Source organism: Pristiophorus japonicus, chromosome 4 (assembly GCF_044704955.1).
Source record: "Pristiophorus japonicus isolate sPriJap1 chromosome 4, sPriJap1.hap1, whole genome shotgun sequence".
Taxonomy (NCBI): domain Eukaryota; kingdom Metazoa; phylum Chordata; class Chondrichthyes; family Pristiophoridae; genus Pristiophorus; species Pristiophorus japonicus.
In genome coordinates, this window is record NC_091980.1 from 129,474,834 (window position 1) to 129,502,070 (window position 27,237).

A 27,237-nucleotide genomic window follows, 5' to 3' on the forward strand; every position below is an offset into this window, starting at 1 on the left:
TCATGAAGATGGAAAGTGAAGTAGTCCAAGCCAAAACTAGGGTCCTAAATCTAAACAAAGGAAACTACGAAGGTATGAGGAATGCTATGATAGTTTCGGAAGAGTGATTAAAAGGCATGAGGTGGACAGTCAATGGCTAACATTTAAGGAACAAATGCAGGAATTGCTTTCTGACACAAAAACACAAAAGGAAAAGTGGCCCAACCATAGTTTACAAAATAAATTAAGGATAGTATTAGATCCAAAGAGCTGTCTGTTATGTATTTAACCCTTTGTAATCTGCATTACAGCTGACCACAGAGGGCCCACCTGTTGGAGTCCCAAGGGATCCCAGCATCCCTTGGGAGCACAGTATATAAGCAGGCCACCCACGAGGTACCTGCACTCTGGAATCTTATTAAAAGGAGCTCAGGTCACACTAGCGCTTTACACACACTCATAATAAATGGTGAGACTGAGTACTGTAACAGACTCATACAATGTTGCCATAAAAAGTAGCAAGCCTGAGGATTGGGAGCAGTTTAGAATTCAGCAAAAAAGGACCAAGAGATTAATTAAGAGGGGGAAAATTGAATATGAGACGAAACTTGCAAGGAACATAAAAACCGATGTAAAAGTTTCTCCAAGTATGTAAAAAGAAAAAGATTAGTGAAGACAAATATAGGTCCTTTAGTCAGAAACGGGATCATTTATAATGGGGAACAAGGAGATGGCAGAACAATTAAATACTTTGGTTCTGTCTTCTCAGAAGAGAACACAAATAACGCAGAAATGCTAGGGAACTAAGGGTCTAGTGAGCAAGAGGAATTAAAGGAAATGCTTAGTCAACATGAATTTATGAAAGGAAAACCATGTTTGACAAACCTACTGGAGTTTTTTTTTAGGCTGTAACTGAGATTAGATAAGGGAGAACCAGTGGATGTAATGTATTTTGATTTTCAGAAGGCCTTGGTTAAAGTCCCACAAGAGTTTAGTATGCAAAATTAAAGCACATCGAATTGGGGGTAATATACTGGCATGGATTGAAAATTCGTTAATTGATAGGAATAAACAGGTTTTTCCTGGGTGGTGGGCAAGGATTAGTGCTTGGACCCCAGCTAATCACATCTATAAATAGAGGAGGAAACCAAATGTAATATTTCCAATTTTTCCCCCAGTACAGGAGTAAGGATGTCCTGCTACAGTTTTACACGGCCTTGGTAAGACCACACCTGGAGTATTGTGCACAGTTTTGGGTCTCTTTAAGCAAGAGAGAGCACAGCAAAGGCTCACCAGACTGATTCCTGGGATGGAAGGATTGTCTTATGAAGAGAGATTGGGGTCGATTAGGCCTGTATTCACTAGAAGAGCGATAGGGGATCTTATTGAAACATAAAATTCTGACTGGGTTAGATAGACTGGATGCGGGGAGGATGGTTCCCCTGGCTGGCAAGTCTAGAATTTAAAAAAAAAAAAAAAAGGGGCATAAGCTCAGGATAGGGGGGTAGGAAATTTAGCACTGAAATGAGACGTTTTCACTCACTCAGAGGGTAGTGAAGCTAGGGAATTCTTGACCACAGAAGGCAGTGGAGCCCAAGTCACTGAATATATTTAGGAAGGAAATAGATATCTTGATAGAAAAGACATGAAGGACGATGGGGTAAAAGCAGGAATATGGTGTTTTGTTAAAGGATCAATTATGATCATATTGAATGGCAATGAAGGGCCAAATGGCCTACTACTGCTCCTATTTATGTTTTTATGAATATACATGTCAATATCTTGAAATTACCACAGCAAAAAAAAAATTATAGGACTGTTCCCACCTGCAGAAGAGTAGACAACCAGCAGACAGTTTTAAGGCAATTGGCAGAAGAACCACAGCTGACTTGAGGAAAGCTTTTATGCAGGGAGTGGTTAATATCTGTACTGCACTGCCTGAGAGGCTGGTAGTGGTAGATTGAATCATGGAATTCGACAAGCACCTGAAGGGAAAAAAATTGCAGGGCTACAGGGAAAGTGCAGGGGAGTGGAACTAGCTGAAGTGTTCTTGCTGAGAGCCAGCACAGGCTCGACCAGCTGAATGTCCTCCTGTGCTGTTAGCATTCTATGACTGAATCCCAGGGCAAGACTATTGCATAGCCAAGTGAAATATTGGGCCTATAACAAGTTATGATAAATAGAAAATAAACAACCAATCAAACTTGCAAGGAGACAAAACCAATCCAATATTGGACAGTTTATTTACAGTCCAATACTGTAAATTACATTTCACATCAAGAGCCCAGGTCTCTTAGCCTGTACTAAGTCAAAAGTAGGTCAGAGTCTCAATTATATAAACACAAGCTTCTGTCACTCTCCCAAGGTGTGCTTGTCAAACAGGTACTCTCCCAGACCATTCTCAGGGGCTCCCAGTCTCTTCAGGTTGGTGATGTGATCTCCAAGCTTCTTGATCATCTTCACTTGTTCATCCAAGTAGTGGGTCTTCAGGAAGTCACACAACTGAAGGAGAAGAGAGAAATGAGTTATGGCCAGTAGCAGATATCAAGGAACATTGGAGGTTACCCCTGAAGAGTTTGGATTTTAATCCTTTTGAACTGGGAGGATAGTTAAGTGGTGCAATTGAAATTGATGAAAACTTGCTGTACAAGAGGTGCTGGGATCACAGGGACACATTTACAATATCTACCCCAAAAAAGACAACAGAGATCTTTTTAAATTAGATTCAAGGACAGCAAGGTTCCACCACCTCCAACTTAGTCAAATGCCCACATTAAAGCATTAGGAACTTACATGAGGATCTGTCCTCTCAGAGGAGAGTTTGTGCAGATCCAGCAGACTCTGGTTCACATTCTTCTCCATCTGCAGAGCTCTCTGCATCACCTCCAGACCATTGCTCCACTCATCCTGCTCTGGTTTCTGAAGAGGAAATTCTCATGTTCACTTACAATGTATTGAAGGAATTAGGGCTGAAAAAAAAATGTAATCAGAATTCTAGGATACCATGAATCAGTGTGTTGAATAGAGAATTACTGCATTAAGCCATCAACCACTGGAGTCAAATTGATCAGGTGAATAGCACAGATGTATTTAAGGGGGAGCTTAATAAGTACATGTGGGAAAAAGGAATAAAAGGATATGTTGCAAGATAAAGCAAGGTGAGAGATGTTGTCTGGAGCCTGATCACCAGCATAGACCAGTTTGTCCAAATGGCTGGTTTCTGTGCTATAAATTGGAACCAACCGCTTTAGAGAATGTATTGGGAACAATCAGTCTCAGGGGATCCAGACAGAAGGCCCCTCTCGTTTATTGAGCCAAACCTTGATGTCCGCCAAGATAATCCGGCCCCCACGTCGATTCTGAAATTCCATCAGTTTCTCAGCATGCTCTCGTTCCTCATGTGACTGCTCTTTGAAGAACTCAGCAAAGTGACGCAGGGCAACATCATCCCGGTCAAAGTAGAAGGACTGCAGAGAGATCAGAAGAGTAGTTTATTGCAAGGAAGACCAATTATCATGGGCATTGTACATAAAGCCAAGCTCATTGCTCTTGCTTTCAAGGGCTCAGCCTCATTGAACTTGTATGTAGTTATGGAAACTAGCCCATACACAACTAACCTGGTAAAGATAATGGATAATCTCACCTCCAGCAAAAAGGGAAACTTAGTGATTTGCAAGGCAATGGGAACAGAGTGGACGAGTTGTATCGCTCCACCAAACAGTCAGCGACAGACAATGGACTGAATGGCCTCCTCTGTTGCATCATTTCATGATCACCAATTCAAATTTGATAAGATTAATGTTCTAATTTACCACTCAAAATTAGTGAAGGAACCCTAACAAGATTAATATCCTGGTTACCATTAGCACACTCTAATAATCATTGTTTATTGACACAGATCTAGTGTGTTCAGGCCAGTTGAAGGGCAGTATTGGAACACCGAGCAACCCCATTAAAGTAGAGATCTAGCCACAGTGCAGAATTCATAATCATACAAAAGAGGAGAAAAACAAAATGAGTTTTACTAGCTCCAGTCATGCCAAAGAATTAAACTACCACAAGCAGCATGAATTTAGCACCATCAAAACTTTTGAGAACCAGGTGCTATGGAATAAAAGTTATGAAAACCCCTCAATGTGAGGTGATTGGTGAAGTTCACAGGGGTTAAGGGAGAGGCCACTGAGTACAGACAATTGATGAAGCCTTTACCACCAATAAAGCAAAGACAGAGAGGAAAGACAGAAAGGAAACAAATGGGTATTTAAGATTAAGAGTTTAAAAACAACAGGAGGGAAGCAAGCATTTGTAACACTTTCTTCCCATCCTCCCCCTGTGGAGGTGAGGGATGGCTGGGAAAGAAAGTGTTTCAGATTTCCACCACACTGGTGGGAAAGAATACTTCCTGACTTCCCTCCTAAATGGCTGAGCTGTTTATGACATCACCCATTGAACCAGCAATGTAAGGAAAGTCCATGGAGTGAGTTAGAATGAGGAAACAAATTCTGAATTCCTCACATTGAGTGCAGAATGCATTCAAGATAAACTTCAAGCTCAAGAGCCCAGGAAAGAATCATCAAGATTCAATATCAGAGTATGGTACAGCTACTGCAAGGAACAGAGGCAGTTTGTTAATGAGTACACAGGAAGATAAATTATTTCGCATTATAGCTTTAAAAGTGAGTTCACTGCATAGATTGGACTGGGGGGCAACAGAGAGAAATAGATGGGCAGGGTACAGCACGGGATTTCATAAATTCACATTACATAGTCCCCATTGTGAAGTGGCAAAAAAACACAAAACTCACCATAGAGAGATAAACGTAGGAGGAATATAGCTCCATGTTGATCTGCTTGTTGACAGCATCCTCACAATCCTGGTGGTAGTTCTGACGCACTTGAGAAGCCATTTTAGTGGTGTTTATTTTTCTGAAGTATAAACTTTGTAGAAGTACCAAGATAACATTTAACCAACCTCAAACTCCTGTATTAATACTGAGCGATAATCCAGGGCGTGGCAGTCCTCAATATCCAATCAGAAGTTGCAGCCTCTCAGAGCACCAATCAATTAAAGGGAGGAGGTGGATGCACTCCCAGAGCCAGTCAGATCTTTGAAAAGTGAGAATCATTGGCTGACAACTCAATGAGGATCTCAATTGTCCGAAATTTCCTCAAACACAGTTCAAATATTCAGAATCACAGGTTTAAATTAATCCTCTACTCTTTGGGCTAATTAATTGGGATGATTAAATCAGCTATCAGAAACACTTAAACCATAAGTGCCAACTTTATAAGGGGGAATAAACTGTAAGGTCCACATTATGACAAAACTAACATTAAAAACTTTTCAAATTATAATTTAGTTCCCTGTATCCACGTTGCACTGTAGTCCCTCTGGTGCCCACCGGTCACGGAAAGCCTCAAGCAGACCGGCAGACACCGCGTGCTCCCTCTCCAGGGATACCCGGGCACTGACATAGCCGCGGAAGAGAGTCAGGCAGACAGAGAGAACACCCCATCGTCCGTGCTCTGCCTGGAGCAGTTAATGGCCACCTTGAAAGATTCATTGAATCCTCTGTTATTTGCAAGTCAGTGTATTTTTTATAGTTCTGAATTGTTCAGTGGGTTGGTCATTTGCAGGTATCTGTGGATGCAACATCCAAAGACAGAGCAGTGAGTCTGCAAAGCAACCGACAGCGGGTCAGGTGACTGGACAGTGCGTGTGAGGAATGTGACAAGCGCAAGTGCTCAGATACTCCATCACTTCCAGGTTTAGTGAGCACCTGTACACACAGGAGCTAGAATGTGGCGCGGACCGTGGGATTTTCAATTCTTGTTATGTTACGATGACATTTTACAAGCAATGAAATGGACTGCTGTCCAAAAAGAAAGAAAGACTTGCATCCGAATATCTCCTTGCATCTGGACTTCATTGTGGCAGCCTTGGGAATGCTTATCCTCTTAGAAAGAAGAAAGAATTCCATTTACGGCCTCAGGATGTCTCAAAGCTCTTTACAGTCAATCAAGTTCAGCAGAGAATGACCAGAGAATCTGTTTTAGTTCGGGATACATATTGTCAAGGAAACCAGAGAGATCTTCCCTGCGCTTCTTCAAAATAGCATCCTGAGATCTTTGACGTCCACCTAAGAGAGCAGACGGTTTAGCGTCTCATCTGAAAGATGGCACCTCCGATAGTGCAGCACTCCCTCAGTACTGCCCCCTCCGACAGTGCACCAATCCCTCAGTACTGTCCCTCCAACAGTGCGGCGCTCCCGCAATACTGCCTGTCTGACAGTGCAGCACTCCCTCACTACTGTGTGTGTGTGTGTGTGTGTGTGCGACCATCAAGCAAAGCTTGCAATGTGTGTTGAAAGGCTCCCTGCAGATTGTCCCAGCTACTGCACCAGACCCCACTCACTCACCAGGATTCCCCCAGCTGAGCTGCTCATGAAAAGAGCGCTTAAAACAAGTCTCTTGTCCACCCTAACCTCTATGATCACGTGGAGGGCAAGCGACATCAACAGAGTGTGTACCATGGCCATGCAAATTTGTCACACGATATTGAGATCAATGATCCTGTGTTTGTGCTCAATTATGGACATGATCCCAAATGGCTCGCTGGCACGGTTACAGCCAAAGAGGGGAATAGGGTTTTTCAGGTCAAACTGACCAATGGACAAACGCATAGAAAACATGGACCAAATCAAATTGCGGTTCTCCAACAGCTACGAACAACCTGAAGAGGACCCCACCAAATTTGACCTTCCAACACACACAAGTGGCAACTGACATCATAGTTGACCACGAAACCGAACTCATCATCCCCAGCAGCCCGGCAAGGCCGGCTGCCCAACAGGCCAGTGAAGAACGGACCAACCCACCCTCACCAGCATTTGTACGGAGACGATCGATAGGGGAGCGCAAAGCCTCAGATCGTCTCACCTTGTAAATAAGTGTACTGTTGACTTCACAGGGGAGTGATGTTATGTATTTAACCCCTTGTAACCTGCATCACTCCTGACCACCAGAGGGCCCACCTGTTAGAGTCCCAAGGGATCCCAGCATCCCTTGGGAGCACAGTATATAAGCAGGTTGCCCACAAGGTACCTGCACTCTGGAATTGTAATAAAGGAGCTAAGGTCACACTTGCTCATTGCACACAGTACTCAGTCTAACCATTTATTATGAGTGTAACAATCAGCTTCTCCATAAATGTATCTATTTGTATTCAGTCCCATTGTGCATTTCATACCAAATCACAATCATCCTCTCCAAATCCTACTGGATCTCCATGTGTCTCCTTCACCCCAAGAATGAATTCAAATGTTGACACTGCAACTGTATTTATCCAATGTTTATAAGTTAATTAGTTGAGAACTGCAGTGAGTGAAATGAAATTGCTGTCTTCAGTCATTCCTCGTTAATGTCTTTGCATCTCTCAAAGTTTCCCGTCACCTTATTCGATCTGTGCTATTGTATGAAAATTCAGCAATGGCAAAGGAAGCTTCTCACCACCTTGGGCTTGCTGTGCCTATCGCCATCCCGATTCATCACAGGGAGTGACATTGAATTCAAAGAGATCTTGTGGAAAGGATAAAAGGATCCCCAAACCCAATAACCCCAAGGCCTGAATCGAAGTCTCTGGTGCCTACCATGGTGGCCAGTGAGTGTGACCATGTGATGTCCATCAGTTTGCTCGAAGCCCTTTGTGACTGCAGGACAGTCACTGCATCTTGGATCCTTCGGCCTATACAAGTATAAATACACAGACACGTGTTCGGTTCAGGTGGGTCAACTGTGCTCATTGATGGCATCTCCCCCGAAAGGGCAATGCCTGTGGCGTGATTGGCTCCGGATCAGAATCACTGCCATCCCCTCTGACCCATCTAAAGCAGAGTTTTAATCGAAGCCAACACCTCTCATCAGCTAATCCAGGACTGAACCACTTCTGCACTGAAACCAGACGTCACAGCTTTGGATCTCAGAGAAACACCAACATGAAAGGAAAAGTACCAGAGGGGAGAGATGAGAATTTTTTTTACGCTACGAGTTCTTTTGATCTGGAACATGCTGACTGAAAGTATGGTAGAAGCAGATTTAATAGCAACTTTAAAAAGGTGAATTGGATATATAGGTGAAAAGAAAAATATTGCAGGGCTATGGGGAAGGAGCTGAGGAATGGGACTAATTGGATCGCTCATTCAAAGAGCCTGCACAGGCACAATGGGCTGAATGGCCTCCTTCTGTGCTGTATGAATCTATGATGAGGCACACTTACAGAACAAATGAAGAGGGTGTAAAAAAGATTTACAAGGATGATACCAGAAATGTGAGGGTATAGCTATACCTATCAGGAAAGAATGAACAGGCTGGGTCTCTTTGCCTAGCCTCCCCTATTTGCTTCATCAATATCACTCCAATGGTTGTGACGGCCTCATGGCAATTTTATATTCAAACACATTGGTTCATGGTAATGTTGACATTTGATTGTAGGTTTGTTTAATCCATTATATGTGAACTGTTGCTTTCCAGAAACCGGAGCAGGATGAGTGGAGCAATGGTCTGGAGGTGATGCAGAGAGCTCTGCAGATGGAGAAGAATGTGAACCAGAGTCTGCTGGATCTGCACAAACTCTCCACTGGGTCACTTGAAAAGAGAAGGCTGAGGGGTGAGCAAATAGAGTTCCATATAATTATGAAATGTTTGATAGAGTAGATACAAAGAGAATGTTTTCACATGTGGGGCAGAGCAAAACTAAAGGCCATCAATATAAGGCAACTGATTCCAATTTGGCCAAGCTGGTCAGTGCCAGTTTTAATGCTCCACAAGAGCCTCCTCTCTCCTTGCTTCATCTAATCCGATCAACATATCACTCTATTCCTTTCTCTCCCATGCACTTGCCTAGCCTCCCCTTAAATATGCTATTTGCTTCATTAATATGACTCCAATGGTTGTGATGGCCTCATGGCAATTTTATATTCTAACACATTGCTTCATGATAATGTTGACATTTGATTGCAGGTTTGTTTCATCCATTATACGTGCAATGTTGCTTTCCAGAAACCAGAGCAGGCTGAGTGGAGCAATGGTCTGGAGGTGATGCAGAGAGCTCTGCAGATGGAGAAGAATGTCAACCAGAGTCTGCTGGATCTGCACAGACTCTCCACTGGGAGCATCGACCATCATGTAAGTTCTTAATGTGGGCTTTTGGGTAAGTTGGAGGTTGTGGAACCTTGCTGTGTTTGCGCCTAATTAAAGGATTACCACGCCCAATAGCTTTGTTGGTGGATTTTTATTGAGCTTTGGGAAGGGACGGGGGAAGGTGGCCTCCTGTGGACATTGTCTAGTAAATATGTCTCAGTGATCCCAGGATCTGATCACTTATTGTGCAGTAAGTTTAATCTCATTCCATCAATTTCACTGCTTGACTATACTCCACTTCAAGAGGATTAAAATTTAAATTCTCAAGTGGAAGCTGACATTCCTTGATATCTGCTGCTGGACATAACTAGTTTCCTTCTTTCAGTTGTGTGACTTCCTGGAGACCCACTACTTGGATGGACAAGTGAAGATGATCAAGAAGCTTGGTGATCACATCACCAACCTGAAGAGACTGGGAGCCCCCAAGTATGGCCTGGAAGAGTACCTGTTTGACAAGCACACGCTGGGGGAGAGTCACTAAACTGACTGGATGAAGCTTATTGTGCTTAGTACTTGTATTTCTATAATTTAGACCCAGTCCTGTAGGGAATGATGGCTTGTGACTTTGTACAAAGAGCTGAGACCCATCACTGTAAATAAACTGTTCAACATTGGACTGGGTTTTGTCTCCTTGTAAATTTGAGTGGTTGCTTATTTTTTATTTAACATAACTTGGTTTACATCAAACAAGAATTAAACTGAGCTGTGCAACAGTGTGATGGCATTCAGTCCTATGAAAGTTGTTTATCCTCTAGTGTAATGCCAATTGTATTAACTGGGATATACCTGTTGTAAGATCTAAAACGTTGAAGGGTGCATTTAGACAATTGACAGCCCCATGGGATATTGGTCCAGTGACCAAAAACCTGATCAGAGGTATGTATTAAGGACGTACAGAGATGGTTAGGGAGGGATCTCCAGAGCTTGGACCTTAGATTTCTGTACAACATTACCTGGTCTCACTATCTGCTCTTACATAAATAACAATTAAATCCAACAAAATGCAAGTAGCTGTAAAATGTGTTCAACACCAGGAATGTTTTCCATTAAACCAGTTTGCACTATTTCAGTCCAGTGAAGAATAAGTCCTGGATTAGCTTCCTATTTAGTGTACCTGCCCTGTGAAGAGCAGTTTGTATTCAGTAGCTGCTACAGATCCTGTTCAGTTATCCAGGCAGTTCAGTAATGGAACTCCCAATTGCTGCTATAGGCTTTCTGTTAAGTTTTGTAGGCAGACAAGCAATGTCTCAGCACACTGAGCTCTGGGCACTACAATTGGGTGAGGAAGGAAAGCAACACGTGGCATCAGCTTGCTGTCACAGCTTCATTGGTTAGTGTGGATACCCTATGGGTGTGGTTCTGGGACAGCTTCTCTTCCGCCCGCTCCCATCATGGTTGAATAACGCACCAACACAACCTCCATTCACATGAATAAGGAATTGGGTAAGGTATTGAAGGACTAACGGTACTCCAACAAAATATAATCCTTCTGGGATGAGTAAATATATTTCATTAATTCCACAAAATAAAAGGCCCAAGAAGTTAAACCCATTTTTCAAATGCCCTGGCCCCAATGCCAACATTCTCAATTTTTTAGCCCACTATCAATTTGTATTTAGTCCCACTGTGCGTTATATAACCATCACCCTGGATTGGATCTCCATTTCTCTCCTTTATGGCTATGGATGGATTCAAATGTTAATGCTGCAGCTCTAAAAATCCAGTGTTTACAAGTTATTTTTAGGAATTTAGCTGAGAACTGTATTGGGTGCAATTAAATTGCCATGTACAGACATTCCAGGTTAATGTCTTAGCAACTCTCAAAAGACCCTTTGAGGTATCAATGTTACAAAATTCAAAAATTGATGAGCCACAGTTCCATGAGTCAGCCTGGGTCTGCGTGCTGATGGATTTGAAGGCTCCATGTATTCAACAAAGTCTCCAGCTCACTCGATGTGAAACTTTACAGGTGCTCATGTTTTAAGAATTACTTACAATTTACAGCACAGAGAAAGACCATTGGGCCAACTGGCCCATGCTGTGGTTTATGCTCCATGTGAGCCTTCTCCCACCCCACTTCATCTCGACTTATTAGCATATCCTTCTATTCCTTTCTCCCTTGTGTTTATCTAGCTTCCCCTTAATTGCATCTATACTCTTTGCATTCAGAGTTATTACTACGTGTAGCTCAGTAAACGCACCACTGCTGTTGTGGATTCTCTATTAAGCTGTGTGGGCAAAGAAGTGAGTAACAGCTACAGAGACCAGCAATGTCTGAGCTCAAGGCCAGCATATATTACCCGTTCCTAATTGCCCTTGAGAAGGTGCTGGTCAGCCATTTTCTTGCACCGCTGCAGTCTTGTGGTGAAGATACTTCCACAATGCTGTTAGGGAGGGAGTTTCAGGATTTTCCTCCAGTGACGAAGAAGGAATGGTGATATATTTCCAAGTCAGGTTGGTGTGTAAGTTGGAGAGGAACTTGCAGCTGATAGTGTTCCCAAACTTCTGCTGCCCTTTTCCTTCTAGGTGTTAGAGCTTTTGGGTTGGCAAGTGCTGCTGAAAAATCCTTGGTGAGTTGCTGCAGTGCATCTTGTCGATGGTACACACTGCAGCCATGGTGCACCGGTGGTGGAGGCAGCGAATGGTGAAGGTGATGGATGGGATGCCAATCAAGAGAGCTGCTTTGTCCTGGATGGTCTCATGCTTTTTCCGTATTGTTGAAGTTGCACTCATCCAGGTCAGTGGAGAGTATTCCACCACACTCCTGACTTGTGCCTTGTAGATGGTGGAAAGGCTTTAGGTTGTCAGGATGTGAGATACACACTGCAGAATACCCAGCCTCTGACCCGTTCTTGTTACCACAGTGCTTATGCAGCTGGTCTAGTTAAGTTTCTGGTCAACGGTGACCCCAGGTTTTGATGCTTGGGAATTCAGTGACAGTGAATGCTAAGTGCAGGTGGTTAGAATCTTGCTTGTTGCAGATAGCCATGGTCTGGCATTTGTGTGGCACCATTGTTACTTGTCCCTTATCAGCCCAAGCCTGAATGTTGTCCAGGTCTTGCTGCATTTAGGCGTGGACTGCTTCATTTCTCAGGTGTTGCAAATTGAACTGACCACTGTTCAATCATCAACAAACATCTCCACTCCTGGCCTTTATGATGGAGGGATGATCATTGATGAAGCAGCATATGATAGTTGGCATAGGACACTGCCCTGAGGAACTCCTGCAGCTATGTCCTGGGGTGAGATGATTGACCTCCAGCAATCACAACCAACTTCCTTTGTGCTAGATATGACTCCAGCTAGTGGAGACTTTTCTATATTCGTATTGACTTCAGTTTTACGAGGGCTCCTTGATGCCGCACTCAGTCAGAAGCTGCCTTGATGTCAAAGGCAGTCACTCTCACTTCACCTGTAATTCAGCTCCTTTGTATATGTTTGGACCAAGGCTGCAATGAGATCAGGCTCCTGGCGCAACCCAAACTGGGCATCGGTGAACAGATTATTGATGAGTGCCACTGTCAACAACATCTTCCATCACCTTGCTGATAATTTGCGCACAGGAATCTCCCACAAGCAGCAAATGATAATGACTGCGAAGTCAGGTCGCTCATTGCAGTGCAGGCAGGCACAGCAGGAGGGACGAAGAAGCGGCGAGAGTAGAAGGAAGTGACCGGGGCCCAGGAGAGGCGTGAGTCTGGGGCGCAGAAGAGGTGAGAGCCCAGGGGCAGCACAAGCAAGCCCACACTGCCATATGTGTGCGCGCTCAGTTTGTGCAGCAGCACTAGTCTCCAGTTGTCTTGGGTAATCCTTGCCACTGGACCAAGACCTAGCTCTGTCAAGCCCATGTGATGGCTGGTGTGCATGGCCACCACACGTTAAAAAAATCCAAGCACAGGCATCTTCCGCCCTCCAAGATGTAGTTCAGCATCTAGAATATTAGGTCCTTCATTGAAACACCTGTGAACTCATTCCTTTTTGGCGAGGAAGCAAGTCATCCTCATTTCGAGGGTCTGCCTATGATGATGATGAATTGACTGATGGGGCGATAATTGGCCTAAATGGATTTGTCCTGCTTTTTGTGGACAGGATGTACCTGGGAAGTTTTTCACATTGTCGGGTGCATGCTACTGTCTCTGTACTGGAACAGCTTGGCTCGAGGCGCGGCTAGTTCTGGACCATGAACCGGATAGGATGATGTCGGGGCCTATTGCATTTACAGTATCCAGTGCACTCAGCTGTTTCTTAATATCATGTGAAGTGAATTGAATTGGATGAAGGCTGGCTTCTGTGGTGGTGGGCACTTCAGGAGAAGGCCGAGAAAAATCATCCATGAGACACTTCTGGCTGAAGGTTGTTGCAAATACTTCAGCCTTGTCTTTTGCACTCACGTGCTGGGCTCCGCCATCATTGAGGATGGGGTTATTCATGGAGCCTCCTCCCTCCATTTGTTGTTTAATCGTCCACCACCATTCGTGACTGGATGTGGCAGGACTGCAGAGCTTTGATCTGATCCATTGATTGTAGGATCGCTTGGCTCTGTCTGTAGCATGTTACTTTCACTGTTTAGTATGCATGTCGTCCTGAGTTGCAGCTTCCCCAGGTTGACACCTCATTTTTAGATGCAGCTGGCGTTGCTCCTGGTATCCTCATCTGCACTCCTCATTGAACTAGGATTGGTCACTTGGTTTGATTTTAAAGCTCGAGTGAGGGATATGCTGGGCCATGTATTTACAGATTGTGGTGGAATACAACACTGCAGTTGCTGATGGGCCACAGTGCCTCATGGATGCTCCATTTTGAGCTGCTAGATCTGTTTTGAATCTATTCCATTTAACACTGAGGTTCAGCCACTCACCACGAAGGAGGGTGTCCTCAATGTAAAGACAGGACTTCGTCTCCAAGGACTGTGTAGTGGTCACTGCTACCAAAGCTGTCATGGACAGATGAATCTGTGAAAGGTAGATTGGTGAGGACGAGGTCAAGTAGGTTTTACCCTTGTGTTCGTTCTCTCACCATCTGTCGTAAGCCCAATCAGGCAGCTATATCGTTCAGGACTCAGCCCGCTTGGTCAGTGCAACAGAGCCACTCTTGGTGATGGACATTGAAGTCCATTGCTAGTATCAGTGCTTCTTCCAAGTGGCCTTCAACATGGAAAAGTACTGGTACAAGCTGAGGGAGGCTAATAGGAGGTAATCAGCAGGAGGTTTCCATGCCCATGCTTAACCTGAACCCATGGAACTTGATCGGCTCGAGAGTAAATTTTGAGTACTCCTACCGCTGCTCCCTCCCGCCTGTATACCACTGAGCTGACACCTCTGGTGGGTCTGCCCTTCCGGTGGGACAGGACATACGAAGGGAAGGTGATGGAGGAATCTGGGACATTGGCTGAAAGGTATGATTCTGTGATTGTGACTATGTCAGGCTGTTGCTTGATTATCATCGTCATAGGCAGTCCCTCGGAATCGAAGAAGACTTGCTTGCACTCCTGAAGTGATTTCTTTGGTGGCTGAACAGTCCAACACGAGAGCCACAGATAGTCGCTGAGGAAAGGGATTGGTGGGATTGGTTTGCCGCACGCTCTTTCCGCTGCCTGCGCTCGATTTCTGCATACTCTCGGTGATGAGTCTCGAAGTGCTCTGCACCGTCTCGGATGCACTTCCACCACTTAGGGCGGTCTTGGGCCAGGGACTTCCAGGTATCAGTGGGGATGTCGCACTTTATCAGGGAGGCTTTGAGGGTGACCTTATCGCGTTTCCGCTGCCCACCTTTGGCTCGTTTGCCATGAAAGAGCTCTGTGTGGAGCTCTTGCTTTGGGAGTCTCGTGTCTGGCATGTGAACTACGTGGCCTGCCCAGCGGAGCTGATCGAGCGTGGTCAGTCCTTCAATGCTGGGGTGTTAGCCTGGACGAGGACGCTGATGTTGGTACGCCTGCCCTCCCAGGGGATTTGTAGGATCTGGCGGAGACATCGTTGGTGATATTTCTCCAGCAACTTAAGGTGTCTGCTGTACATAGCCCATGTCTCTGAGCCATACAGGAGGGCAGGAATTACTACGCCCTGTAGACCATGAGCTTGGTGGCAGTTTTGAGGGCCTGGTCTTGACTAGCCTGTGGGACAGTTCTCCCCATTTAGACACAAGATACCAGATGTTAGTGAGGAGGACTTTGCAGGGTCGACTGGGCAGGGTGTACCACTGTCATGTCAGAAGCCGGTACCGAGGTCGATGCCGGGTGGTCAGTCCTGATTTATTCTTATTCATGTTTCTCGTAGCGGTTTGTTACAACTGAGTGGCTTGCTAGGCCATTTCAGAGGGCAGTTAAGAGTCAACTCCATTGCTGTGGGTTTGGAATCGCATATAGGCCAGACCAGGTAAGGACGGAGATTTCCTTCCCTAAAGGCATTAGTGAAGCAGATGGGTTGTTATGACAATCCGATAGCTCGCTGGGCAACATGACTGATACTAGCTTTTTATTCCAGATTTTCATTTAATTAACTGAATTTAAATTCCCCAGCTGCCGTGGTGGGACTTTGGATCATTAGTCCAGGCCTCTGGATTACTCATCCAGTAACATAACCACTATGTTACCGCATTCTTTGCATCTCTCAATGGCACTTTTGGATTATCGATGTCACCACAACTCATATGTTGATGAGACACAATTCTACAAGTCATGTTGGGTTTTGCGTGCTGATGAGTTTGACAGCTTCATGTTTCAGATAAAACAAATTCTTCAGCTCACTCGATGTGAAAAACGTTACAGGTGCCCTTGTTTTAAGAATTACATAAAATTTATAGCACAGAAAAAGGCCATTCAGCCTGGCAAATTGCAGTGGTGAGCGGTTCTTCTTGAACGTAAAACGCATCAAGGATGAGGTGAGGAACCGAATGAGACAAGATCGATTTAATTGTCTTTCAATCATGAGCATGGAGAGCGAAGTACTGAGAGGACTTGACTTCACACACTGAGCCTCCTCCCAACTTCATTTAACCCTATCAGCATATCCTGCCAATCCTTCCTCCCTCATTTATCCAGGATGTTTATCCAGCTTCCCCTAAAACACCTTCTATGCTTTTTGTCTCAACTATTCCTTTCGATAGCGAGTTAAATATTCTAAACACTCTCTGAGTAAAGAAGTTTCTTTTGAAGTCTCTCATTATTAATTCTAACTTTCTATATAATTCTATGGAGATCAGAACTGTTCACAATACTGCAAGTGATGTCTAGCCAAGGTTCTATATAAATTTAACATGCTGCACGGGGATGTGGTTCAGTTCACCTCAATTGTCTTGTCCCTGTGGCCGAGGAGCTCCTCCCGGAGTCACAGTGTGGATTTCGTCCCCTACGGGGAACAACGGACATGATCTTTGCAACCTCTGGTGGGTCTGCCCTTCCGGTGGGACAGGACATACGCAGGGATGATGATGGAGGAATCTGGGATATTGGCTGGAAGATATGATTCTGTGATTATGACTATGTTGGGTTGTTGCTTGACTAACCTGTGGGGCAGCTCTCCACAGTTTGCCACAAGATTCCGGATGTTAGTGAGGAAGACTTTGCATTATTGACTGGGCTGGGTGTACCATTGTCATGTCAGAGGTCGGTGCCGAGGTCGATGCCGGGTGGTCCTCCTGTTTTGTTCTTAATGTTTCTCGTAGCGGTTTGTTATAACTGACTGACTTGCTAGACCATTTCGGAGGGCAGTTAAGACTCAACCACATTGCTGGGCTTGGAGATCCTTCCCTAAGGATATTAGTGAAGCAGATGGGTTTTTATGACAATCCGATAGCTCCCTGAGCAACATACTAGTTTTTTAATTCTAGATTTAAATTTAATTAACTGAATTTAAATTCCCCAGCTGCCGTGGTGGGTCTTTGGATCATTAGTCCAGGCCTCTATGTTACCGTATTCTTTGCATCTCTCAATGGCATATTTGGAGTATCGATGTCACCACAATTCATATGTTGATGACTCACAATTCGACAATTCAGGTTGGGTTTGTGTGCTGATGGGTTTGACAGCTTCATGTCTCAGACAAAACAAATTATTCAGCTCACTTGATGTGAAAAACTTTACAGGTGCCCATGTTTTAAGAATTACAAAGAATTTACAGCACAGAAAAAGGCCATTCAGCCTGGCAAATTGCAGTGGTGAGCGGTCCTTCTCCAACGTAAAATGCATCAATGAGGAGGTGAGGAACCGAATGGGACAAGATCGATTTAATAGTCTTTCAATCATGAGCATGGAGAGCAAAGTACTGAGAGGACTTGACTTCACACACTGAGCCTCCTCCCAACTTCATTTAACCCGATCAGCATATCCTTCCAATCCTTCCTCCCTCATGTGTTTATCCAGCTTCCCCTTAAACGCATCTATGCTTTTTGCCTCAACTACTCCTTTCGGTAGCGAGTTAAACATTTTAAACACTCTCTGAGTAAAAAAGTTTCTCTTGAAGTTCCTCTTCGATTATTAATTCTAACTTTCCATATAATTCTATGGAGACCAGAACTGTGCACAACACTCCAAGTGTTGTCTTGCCAAGGTTCTAGATAAATTTAACATGCTGAACAGGGATGTGGTTCAGCTACAGGTATTCCTCATTCTGAGCTCAGAACTGAGCTAATGGCTAACCCTCATCTGTGCCTTTTTTCACGAGAATTGACGATTTCAATGCTCCCCTGCTCACCTTACATGCTCCATAAACTTAAGCTTATCCAAAACTCTGCTGCCCGTATCCTAACACACATAACCCCTGTGATTGTGGACCATCATTGGCTCCCGGTCTGACAGCGCCTCAAATTCAAAATGTTTATCCTTGTATTTAAATCCCACCATGGCCCCTTCCTCACCTCTTTTCCCAGCACATTGATAACATCGGTGCTGTTTCCTGCTCTCACAGTAAACTGGAAAATTTAATTCACTACGTTTCCAATTTCTACCTTTCACTCACCTTCACATGGTCCACCTCTGTTCCTTCCCTTCCCTTTCTCAACTTCTCTGTCTCTATTTCTAGACATAGCCTATCGACAAATATCCAATGAGATGTTTGGATGTTGCTTCAAACCTGCAGATACCTGCAAATGACCAACCCACTGAACAATTCAGAACTATAAAAAATACACTGACTTGCAAATAACAGAGGATTCAATGAATCTTTCAAGGTGGCCATTAACTGCTCCAGGCAGAGCACGGACATTGGGGTGTTCTCTCTGTCTGCCTGACTCTCTTCCGCGGCTATGTCAGTGCCCGGGTATCCCTGGAGAGGGAGCACGCGGTGTCTGCCAGTCTGCTTGAGGCTTTCCGTGACCGGTGGGCACCAGAGGGACTGCAGTGCAACGTGGATACAGGGAACTAAATTATAATTTGAAAAGTTTTTAATGTTAGTTTTGTCATAATGTGGACCTTACAGTTTATTCCCCCTTATAAAGTTGGCACTTATGGTTTAAGTGTTTCTGATAGCTGATTTAATCATCCCAATTAATTAGCCCAAAGAGTAGAGGATTAATTTAAACCTGTGATTCTGAATATTTGAACTGTGTTTGAGGAAATTTCGGACAATTGAGATCCTCATTGAGTTGTCAGCCAATGATTCTCACTTTTCAAAGATCTGACTGGCTCTGGGAGTGCATCCACCTCCTCCCTTTAATTGATTGGTGCTCTGAGAGGCTGCAACTTCTGATTGGATATTGAGGACTGCCACACCCTGGATTATCGCTCAGTATTAATACAGGAGTTTGAGGTTGGTTAAATGTTATCCTGGTACTTCTACAAAGTTTATACTTCAGAAAAATAAACATCACTAAAATGGCTTCTCAAGTGCGTCAGAACTACCACCAGGATTGTGAGGATGCTGTCAACAAGCAGATCAACATGGAGCTATATTCCTCCTACGTTTATCTCTCTATGGTGAGTTTTGTGTTTTTTTGCCACTTCACAATGGAGACTATGTAATGTGAATTTATGAAATCCCGTGCTGTACCCTGCCCATCTATTTCTCTCTGTTGCCCCCCAGCCCAATCTATGCAGTGAACTCACTTTTAAAGCTATAATGCGAAATAATTTATCTTCCTGTGTACTCATTAACAAACTGCCTCTGTTCCTTGCAGCAGCTGTACCATACTCTGATATTGAATCTTGATGATTCTTTCCTGGGCTCTTGAGCTTGAAGTTTATCTTGAATGCATTCTGCACTCAATGTGAGGAATTCAGAATTTGTTTCCTCATTCTAACTCACTCCATGGACTTTCCTTACATTGCTGGTTCAATGGGTGATGTCATAAACAGCTCAGCCATTTAGGAGGGAAGTCAGGAAGTATTCTTTCCCACCAGTGTGGTGGAAATCTGAAACACTTTCTTTCCCAGCCATCCCTCACCTCCACAGGGGGAGGATGGGAAGAAAGTGTTACAAATGCTTGCTTCCCTCCTGTTGTTTTTAAACTCTTAATCTTAAATACCCATTTGTTTCCTTTCTGTCTTTCCTCTCTGTCTTTGCTTTATTGGTGGTAAAGGCTTCATCAATTGTCTGTACTCAGTGGCCTCTCCCTTAACCCCTGTGAACTTCACCAATCACCTCACATTGAGGGGTTTTCATAACTTTTATTCCATAGCACCTGGTTCTCAAAAGTTTTGATGGTGCTAAACTCATGCTGCTTGTGGTAGTTTAATTCTTTGGCATGACTGGAGCTAGTAAAACTCATTTTTGTTTTTCTCCTCTTTTGTATGATTATGAATTCTGCACTGTGGCTAGATCTCTACTTTAATGGGGTTGCTCGGTGTTCCAATACTGCCCTTCAACTGGCCTGAACACACTAGATCTGTCAATAAACAATGATTATTAGAGTGTGCTAATGGTAACCAGGATATTAATCTTGTTAGGGTTCCTTCACTAATTTTGAGTGGTAAATTAGAACATTAATCTTATCAAATTTGAATTGATCATGAAATGATGCAACAGAGGAGGCCATTCAGTCCATTGTCTGTCGCTGACTGTTTGGTGGAGCGATACAACTCGTCCACTCTGTTCCCATTGCCTTGCAAATCACTAAGTTTCCCTTTTTGCTGGAGGTGAGATTATCCATTATCTTTACCAGGTTAGTTGTGTATGGGCTAGTTTCCATAACTACATACAAGTTCAATGAGGCTGAGCCCTTGAAAGCAAGAGCAATGAGCTTGGCTTTATGTACAATGCCCATGATAATTGGTCTTCCTTGCAATAAACTACTCTTCTGATCTCTCTGCAGTCCTTCTACTTTGACCGGGATGATGTTGCCCTGCGTCACTTTGCTGAGTTCTTCAAAGAGCAGTCACATGAGGAACGAGAGCATGCTGAGAAACTGATGGAATTTCAGAATCGACGTGGGGGCCGGATTATCTTGGCGGACATCAAGGTTTGGCTCAATAAACGAGAGGGGCCTTCTGTCTGGATCCCCTGAGACTGATTGTTCCCAATACATTCTCTAAAGCGGTTGGTTCCAATTTATAGCACAGAAACCAGCCATTTGGACAAACTGGTCTATGCTGGTGATCAGGCTCCAGACAACATCTCTCACCTTGCTTTATCTTGCAACATATCCTTTTATTCCTTTTTCCCACATGTACTTATTAAGCTCCCCCTTAAATACATCTGTGCTATTCACCTGATCAATTTGACTCCAGTGGTTGATGGCTTAATGCAGTAATTCTCTATTCAACACACTGATTCATGGTATCCTAGAATTCTGATTGCATTTTTTTTTCAGCCCTAATTCCTTCAATACATTGTAAGTGAACATGAGAATTTCCTCTTCAGAAACCAGAGCAGGATGAGTGGAGCAATGGTCTGGAGGTGATGCAGAGAGCTCTGCAGATGGAGAAGAATGTGAACCAGAGTCTGCTGGATCTGCACAAACTCTCCACTGAGAGGACAGATCCTCATGTAAGTTCCTAATGCTTTTAATGTGGGCATTTGGCTAAGTTGGAGGTGGTGGAACCTTGCTGTCCTTGAATCTAATTTAAAAAGATCTCTGTTGTCTTTTTTGGGGTAGATATTGTAAATGTGTCCCTGTGATCCCAGCACCTCTTGTACAGCAAGTTTTCATCAATTTCAATTGCACCACTTAACTATCCTCCCAGTTCAAAAGGATTAAAATCCAAACTCTTCAGGGGTAACCTCCAATGTTCCTTGATATCTGCTACTGGCCATAACTCATTTCCCTCTTCTCCTTCAGTTGTGTGACTTCCTGAAGACCCACTACTTGGATGAACAAGTGAAGATGATCAAGAAGCTTGGAGATCACATCACCAACCTGAAGAGACTGGGAGCCCCTGAGAATGGTCTGGGAGAGTACCTGTTTGACAAGCACACCTTGGGAGAGTGACAGAAGCTTGTGTTTATATAATTGAGACTCTGACCTACTTTTGACTTAGTACAGGCTAAGAGACCTGGGCTCTTGATGTGAAATGTAATTTACAGTATTGGACTGTAAATAAACTGTCCAATATTGGATTGGTTTTGTCTCCTTGCAAGTTTGATTGGTTGCTTATTTTCTATTTATCATAACTTGTTATAGGCCCAATATTTCACTTGGCTATGCAATAGTCTTGCCCTGGGATTCAGTCATAGAATGCTAACAGCACAGGAGGACATTCAGCTGGTCGAGCCTGTGCTGGCTCTCAGCAAGAACACTTCAGCTAGTTCCACTCCCCTGCACTTTCCCTGTAGCCCTGCAATTTTTTTCCCTTCAGGTGCTTGTCGAATTCCATGATTCAATCTACCACTACCAGCCTCTCAGGCAGTGCAGTACAGATATTAACCACTCCCTGCATAAAAGCTTTCCTCAAGTCAGCTGTGGTTCTTCTGCCAATTGCCTTAAATCTGTCTGCTGGTTGTCTACCCTTCTGCAGGTGGGAACAGTCCTATAATTTTTTTTTTTGCTGTGGTAATTTCAAGATATTGACATGTATATTCATAAAAACATAAATAGGAGCAGTAGTAGGCCATTTGGCCCTTTAAGCCCTTCATTGCCATTCAATATGATCATAATTGATCCTTTAACACAACACCATATTTCTGCTTTTACCCCATCGTCCTTCATGTCTTTTCTATCAAGATATCTATTTCCTTCCTAAATATATTCAGTGACTTGGGCTCCACTGCCTTCTGTGGTCAAGAATTCCCTAGCTTCACTACCCTCTGAGTGAGTGAAAACGTCTCATTTCAGTGCTAAATTTCCTACCCCCCTATCCTGAGCTTATGCCCCTTTTTTTTAAATTCTAGACTTGCCAGCCAGGGGAACCATCCTCCCCGCATCCAGTCTATCTAACCCAGTCAGAATTTTATGTTTCAATAAGATCCCCTATCGCTCTTCTAGTGAATACAGGCCTAATCGACCCCAATCTCTCTTCATAAGACAATCCTTCCATCCCAGGAATCAGTCTGGTGAGCCTTTGCTGTGCTCTCTCTTGCTTAAAGAGACCCAAAACTGTGCACAATACTCCAGGTGTGGTCTTACCAAGGCCGTGTAAAACTGTAGCAGGACATCCTTACTCCTGTACTGGGGGAAAAATTGGAAATATTACATTTGGTTTCCTCCTCTATTTATAGATGTGATTAGCTGGGGTCCAAGCACTAATCCTTGCCCACCACCCAGGAAAAACCTGTTTATTCCTATCAATTAACGAATTTTCAATCCATGCCAGTATATTGCCCTCAATTCTATGTGCTTTAATTTTGCATACTAAACTCTTGTGGGACTTTAACCAAGGCCTTCTGAAAATCAAAATACATTACATCCACTGGTTCTCCCTTATCTAATCTCAGTTACAGCCTAAAAAAAAACTCCAGTAGGTTTGTCAAACATGGTTTTCCTTTCATAAATTCATGTTGACTAATAATAATTTCCTTTAATTCCTCTTGCTCACTAGACCCTTAGTTCCCTAGCATTTCTGCGTTATTTGTGTTCTCTTCTGAAGACAGAACCAAAGTATTTAATTGTTCTGCCATCTCCTTGTTCCCCATTATAAATGATCCCGTTTCTGACTAAAGGACCTATATTTGTCTTCACTAATCTTTTTCCTTTTACATACTTGGAGAAACTTTTACATCGGTTTTATGTTCCTTGCAAGTTTCGTCTCATATTCAATTTTCCCCCTCTTAATTAATCTCTTGGTCCTTTTTTGCTGAATTCTAAACTGCTCCCAATCCTCAGGCTTGCTACTTTTTATGGCAACATTGTATGAGTCTGTTACACTCATAATAAATGGTGAGACTGAGTACTGTGTGTAAAGAGCTAGTGTGACCTGAGCTTTTAATAAGATTCCAGAGTGCAGGTACCTAGTGGGTGGCCTGCTTATATACTGTGCTCCCAAGGTATGTTGGGACTCCAACAGGTGGGCCCTCTGTGGTCAGCTGTAATGCAGATTACAAAGGGTTAAATACATAACAGACAGCTCTTTGGATCTAATACTATCCTTAATTTATTTTGTAAACTATGGTTGGGCCACTTTTCCTTTTGTGTTTTTGTGTCAGAAAGCAATTCCTGCATTTGTTCCTTAAATGTTAGCCATTGACTGTCCACCTCATGCCTTTTAATCACTCTTCCGAAACTATCATAGCCATTCCTCATACCTTCGTAGTTTCCTTTGTTTAGATTTAGGACCCTAGTTTTGGCTTGGACTACTTCACTTTCCATCTTCATGAAGAATTCAATCATGTTATGGTCACTCTTCCCTAAAGGACCCCGCACAACAAGACTATTAAGTAACCCCTTCTCATTGCACAATACCCAATCTACGATAGCTATTCAGACATGTTGAAGATCTAATTTCAATTCTTCGTATACATAATGACTCAAAAGTCTGGTTACTGTAAACTCACTAAGGTGCAACCTGATCTATCTTTATTCCAGCCCAAGAGAGCCAGGGTGACAAAGACACCCAGCTTATATACACAGGTGACCAAGCACACATGCATACAGCCCGATGACGTCCGACCATGGCTCTGGTGTCTGGTGACCCCCAAACATTAATACACAACAGTATATCTTGCAAATTCTATTCATGCATTTCAATCTAGCATTGCAATACTGTAATACAACAGCTGAAAATGTTTATGTTTCTTCAGCCACATAAGACAGTGGGACCACAGGTTGATTTTAGTGTCTTAAAGGAGGCAGAGAGGTTTACATAATAACATGCATATGCCATTTGTCACCTCGAGCTTGCTCCCCCATTCAATAAGATCATGGCTGGTCTGAACTTGGCCTCAACTCCACTTTCCTGCCTGTTCCCCATAACCCTACACTCCACTATCTTTTAAATAGCTATCCATCTCCAACTTAAATGTATTCAATGAACCTGCATCCACACACACACACACACACACGCACACACTCATACAGTACTGAGAGAGTGCTGCACTGTCAGACAGGCAGTATTGAGGGAGCGACGCACTGTTGGAGGGGCAGTACTGAGGGATTGCTGCACTGTCAGAGGGGTAGTACTGAGGGATTGCTGCACTGTCAGAGGGGGCAATACTGAGGGAGCGCTGCACTGTCAGAGGGGCAGTACTAACGGATTGATGCACTGTCGGAGGGGGCAGTACTGAGGGAGCGCTGAACTATCGGAGGTGTCATCTTTCAGATGAGACGCTAGACTGTCTGCTCTCTTAGGTGGACGTCAAAGATCTCAGGATGCTATTTCGAAGAAGCGCAGGGGGAGATCTCTCTGGTTTCCTTGACAATATCTATCCCTAACCAAAACAGATTCTCTGGTCATTAACACACTGCTGAACTTGATTGGCTGTAAAGAGATTTGAGACATCCTGAGGCCGTGAAAGGGCTATATAAATGGAATTCTTTCTTCTTTCTAAGAGAATAAGCATTCCAAGGCTGCCACAATGAAGTCCAGGTGCAAGCAGATATTCGGATGCAAGTCTTTCTTCCTTTTTGGACTGCAGTCCATTTCATTGCTTGTAAAATGTCATGGTAACATAACAAGAACTCAAAATCCCACGGTTCGCGCCACAACTCTTTTAGAGGAGACAAAATAAAACATTTAAATCAAGTACCCTCCATAAACATATCCACTTGTGCATTTCATACCAAATAACAATCATCCTCTCCAAATCCTGTTGGATCCCCATGTGTCTCCTTCACCATAGGAATGGATTCAAATGTTGACACTTCAACTGTATTTATCCATGTCATGTTTTTGCACCTAAAATTTCATTGAACAGCCAACTGTCTTATCTGTGTCCTAAAGTTGCTTACAGCCTTCCTCACAGTTAATCTATCCGATCCAATACCCTTTCCATCACAAAGACCACATACTTCTGTTATGTATGGAGAAAGAGTCAGACTGAACACTGTGAGCTCAAAGTAAAATGTGACCTTTGTCTTTTATTGCAGGTCTCCAGAGTGCTTCTCCAATCTGTGAGGCCTCCTTAAATACCTGTGCTCCCAAGGGATTGTGGGATCCCTTGGGACTCCAGGGGATGAGCCCTCTGGTGGCTGTACAGAGTATAGACAAGTTTACATATATAACAACACTCCCCCATAAAGTTAACAGTGTAACTAGAAGGTGAGTCGATCTGGGACCTTTCTTGCCCTGGTTGATCGTCTCGGTGTGAATGCCGGTATTAGCGAATCATTTATTGGGCCCTCGCAGGGCTGCTCTGCCGCTGGCCTTGCTGGGCTGCCCGGTGTGGTGGGTCCTGCTGGGCTGCTGTGGATGATGGGTTCTGCTTCATTGCCAACCGCGGTGCCGGTTCCCACTGGTGTGTATGTTGGGGGGTCAAAAAAGGTAGGGTCCAAACTGGATTGCTAACGTTCGTCCGTGAATCTGAGTTTGATTTGGTCCAAGTGTTTCCGGTGAATGAGTCAATTTGAAAGTTTGACCAGCAATACCCTGCTCCCCTCTTTGGCCATGACAGTGCCGGGAAGCCACTTGGGACCTTGTCCATGATTCAATACAAATACAGGATCATTGATTTCAATCTCGCATGACACATTTGCGCGATCATGGTATGTACTTTGTTAAAGCCGCCTGCTCTCTACCTGTTCATGTAGATCAGGGTGAACTAACAAGAGCCTTGTCTTAAGTGCTCTTTTCATGAGCAGTTCAGCAGGTGGGATCCCAGTGAGCGAATGGGACCAGCTCCAGTGAAGCACACAGTTTTTCACGAGGGATAATAACAATGTGCTGAGGCCCGGTAAGAAGTTACCAAAATAGTTCAGGAGTCCTAGAAATGACTGCAGCTCTGTCATGTTCTGTGGCCTCGATGCGTTCTCGATTGTCTCCACCTTCGAATTGGTGGGCCTCATGCCGTCCGCCGTGACCTTCCTCTTCAGGAACTCCACTTCAGGTGCCAGGAAAACGCACTTCGAACATTTTAACTTGAGCCCCACGCAGTTGAGTCGACTAAGAACCTCCTCCAGGTTCTGCAGATGCTCAACTGTATCCCGACCTGTAACCAAGATGTCGTCCTGGAAGTGCGCGGGATCGACTTCAGTAAGCTTTCCATGTTTCTCTGGAATATCGCCGCCGCTGATCAAATTCCAAGCGGGCATCTGTTATCAATGAAAAGACCTTTGTGCGTGTGGATGTAGATGAGGCCCTTCAATGATTCCTCCAGTTCCTGCATCACGTAGGCTGAAGTCAAATCCAGCTTCGTGAACGTCTTTCCTCCCGCCAGCGTTGCAAAGAGGTCACTGGCCTGTGGTAGCGGGTATTGGTCATGCAGGGAGAAACGATTGACAGTTACTTTGTAATCACCACAGATTCTGACGGCGCAATCTCCCTTGAGGACTGGGACAATAGGACAGGCCCACTCATTGAACTCGATCAGTGAAATGATGCCTACTGTTTGAAGCCGGTCAAGCTTGATATCTATCCATTCTCTCAAAATGTACGATACTGCTCTCGCCTTCTGATGGATGGATCTGCACTTTTGCTCCTTTGAATTTCCCGTGCCTGGTTCGAACAGCGAAGGGAACTTGTTTAAGACCTGGGCACACGAAGTGTCGTCAGCGGGCTCGGACGTCGTTCCACTTCCAGCATATCTTTCCCAGCTAGTTCCTGCC

The 27,237-nt window shown here is 44.0% G+C and overlaps 2 protein-coding genes across 2 annotated transcripts; one reads left to right on the forward strand and one right to left on the reverse strand.

Annotated features, from left to right (window-relative positions):
• Positions 1-2,331: 2,331 nt before the first annotated feature.
• On the reverse strand, positions 2,332-4,886 carry LOC139262204 (ferritin heavy chain, oocyte isoform-like). Its single transcript, XM_070877349.1, has 4 exons — positions 4,785-4,886; positions 3,300-3,446; positions 2,773-2,898; positions 2,332-2,481 (listed from the first exon to the last, which is right to left on the reverse strand). The coding sequence occupies exons 1-4, from the start codon at positions 4,884-4,886 to the stop codon at positions 2,332-2,334; spliced, it is 525 nt and encodes a 174-aa protein (XP_070733450.1).
• A 14,096-nt stretch (positions 4,887-18,982) lies between these two features.
• LOC139262205 (ferritin heavy chain, oocyte isoform-like) lies at positions 18,983-21,534 on the forward strand. Its single transcript, XM_070877350.1, has 4 exons — positions 18,983-19,084; positions 20,419-20,565; positions 20,967-21,092; positions 21,385-21,534. The coding sequence occupies exons 1-4, from the start codon at positions 18,983-18,985 to the stop codon at positions 21,532-21,534; spliced, it is 525 nt and encodes a 174-aa protein (XP_070733451.1).
• The last annotated feature ends 5,703 nt before the right edge of the window (positions 21,535-27,237 follow it).

Coding starts and splice junctions, on each gene's coding strand:
- LOC139262204 (XM_070877349.1), bottom strand. CDS start 4,886: ATGGCTTCTCAAGTGCGTCAGAACTACCACCAGGATTGTGAGGATGCT. Junction 2,899..3,299: donor TTATCTTGGCGGACATCAAG/GTTTGGCTCAAT, acceptor TTTCCTCTTCAG/AAACCAGAGCAGGATGAGTG. Junction 2,482..2,772: donor CTGAGAGGACAGATCCTCAT/GTAAGTTCCTAA, acceptor CTTCTCCTTCAG/TTGTGTGACTTCCTGAAGAC.
- LOC139262205 (XM_070877350.1), top strand. CDS start 18,983: ATGGCTTCTCAAGTGCGTCAGAACTACCACCAGGATTGTGAGGATGCT. Junction 20,566..20,966: donor TTATCTTGGCGGACATCAAG/GTTTGGCTCAAT, acceptor TTTCCTCTTCAG/AAACCAGAGCAGGATGAGTG. Junction 21,093..21,384: donor CTGAGAGGACAGATCCTCAT/GTAAGTTCCTAA, acceptor CTTCTCCTTCAG/TTGTGTGACTTCCTGAAGAC.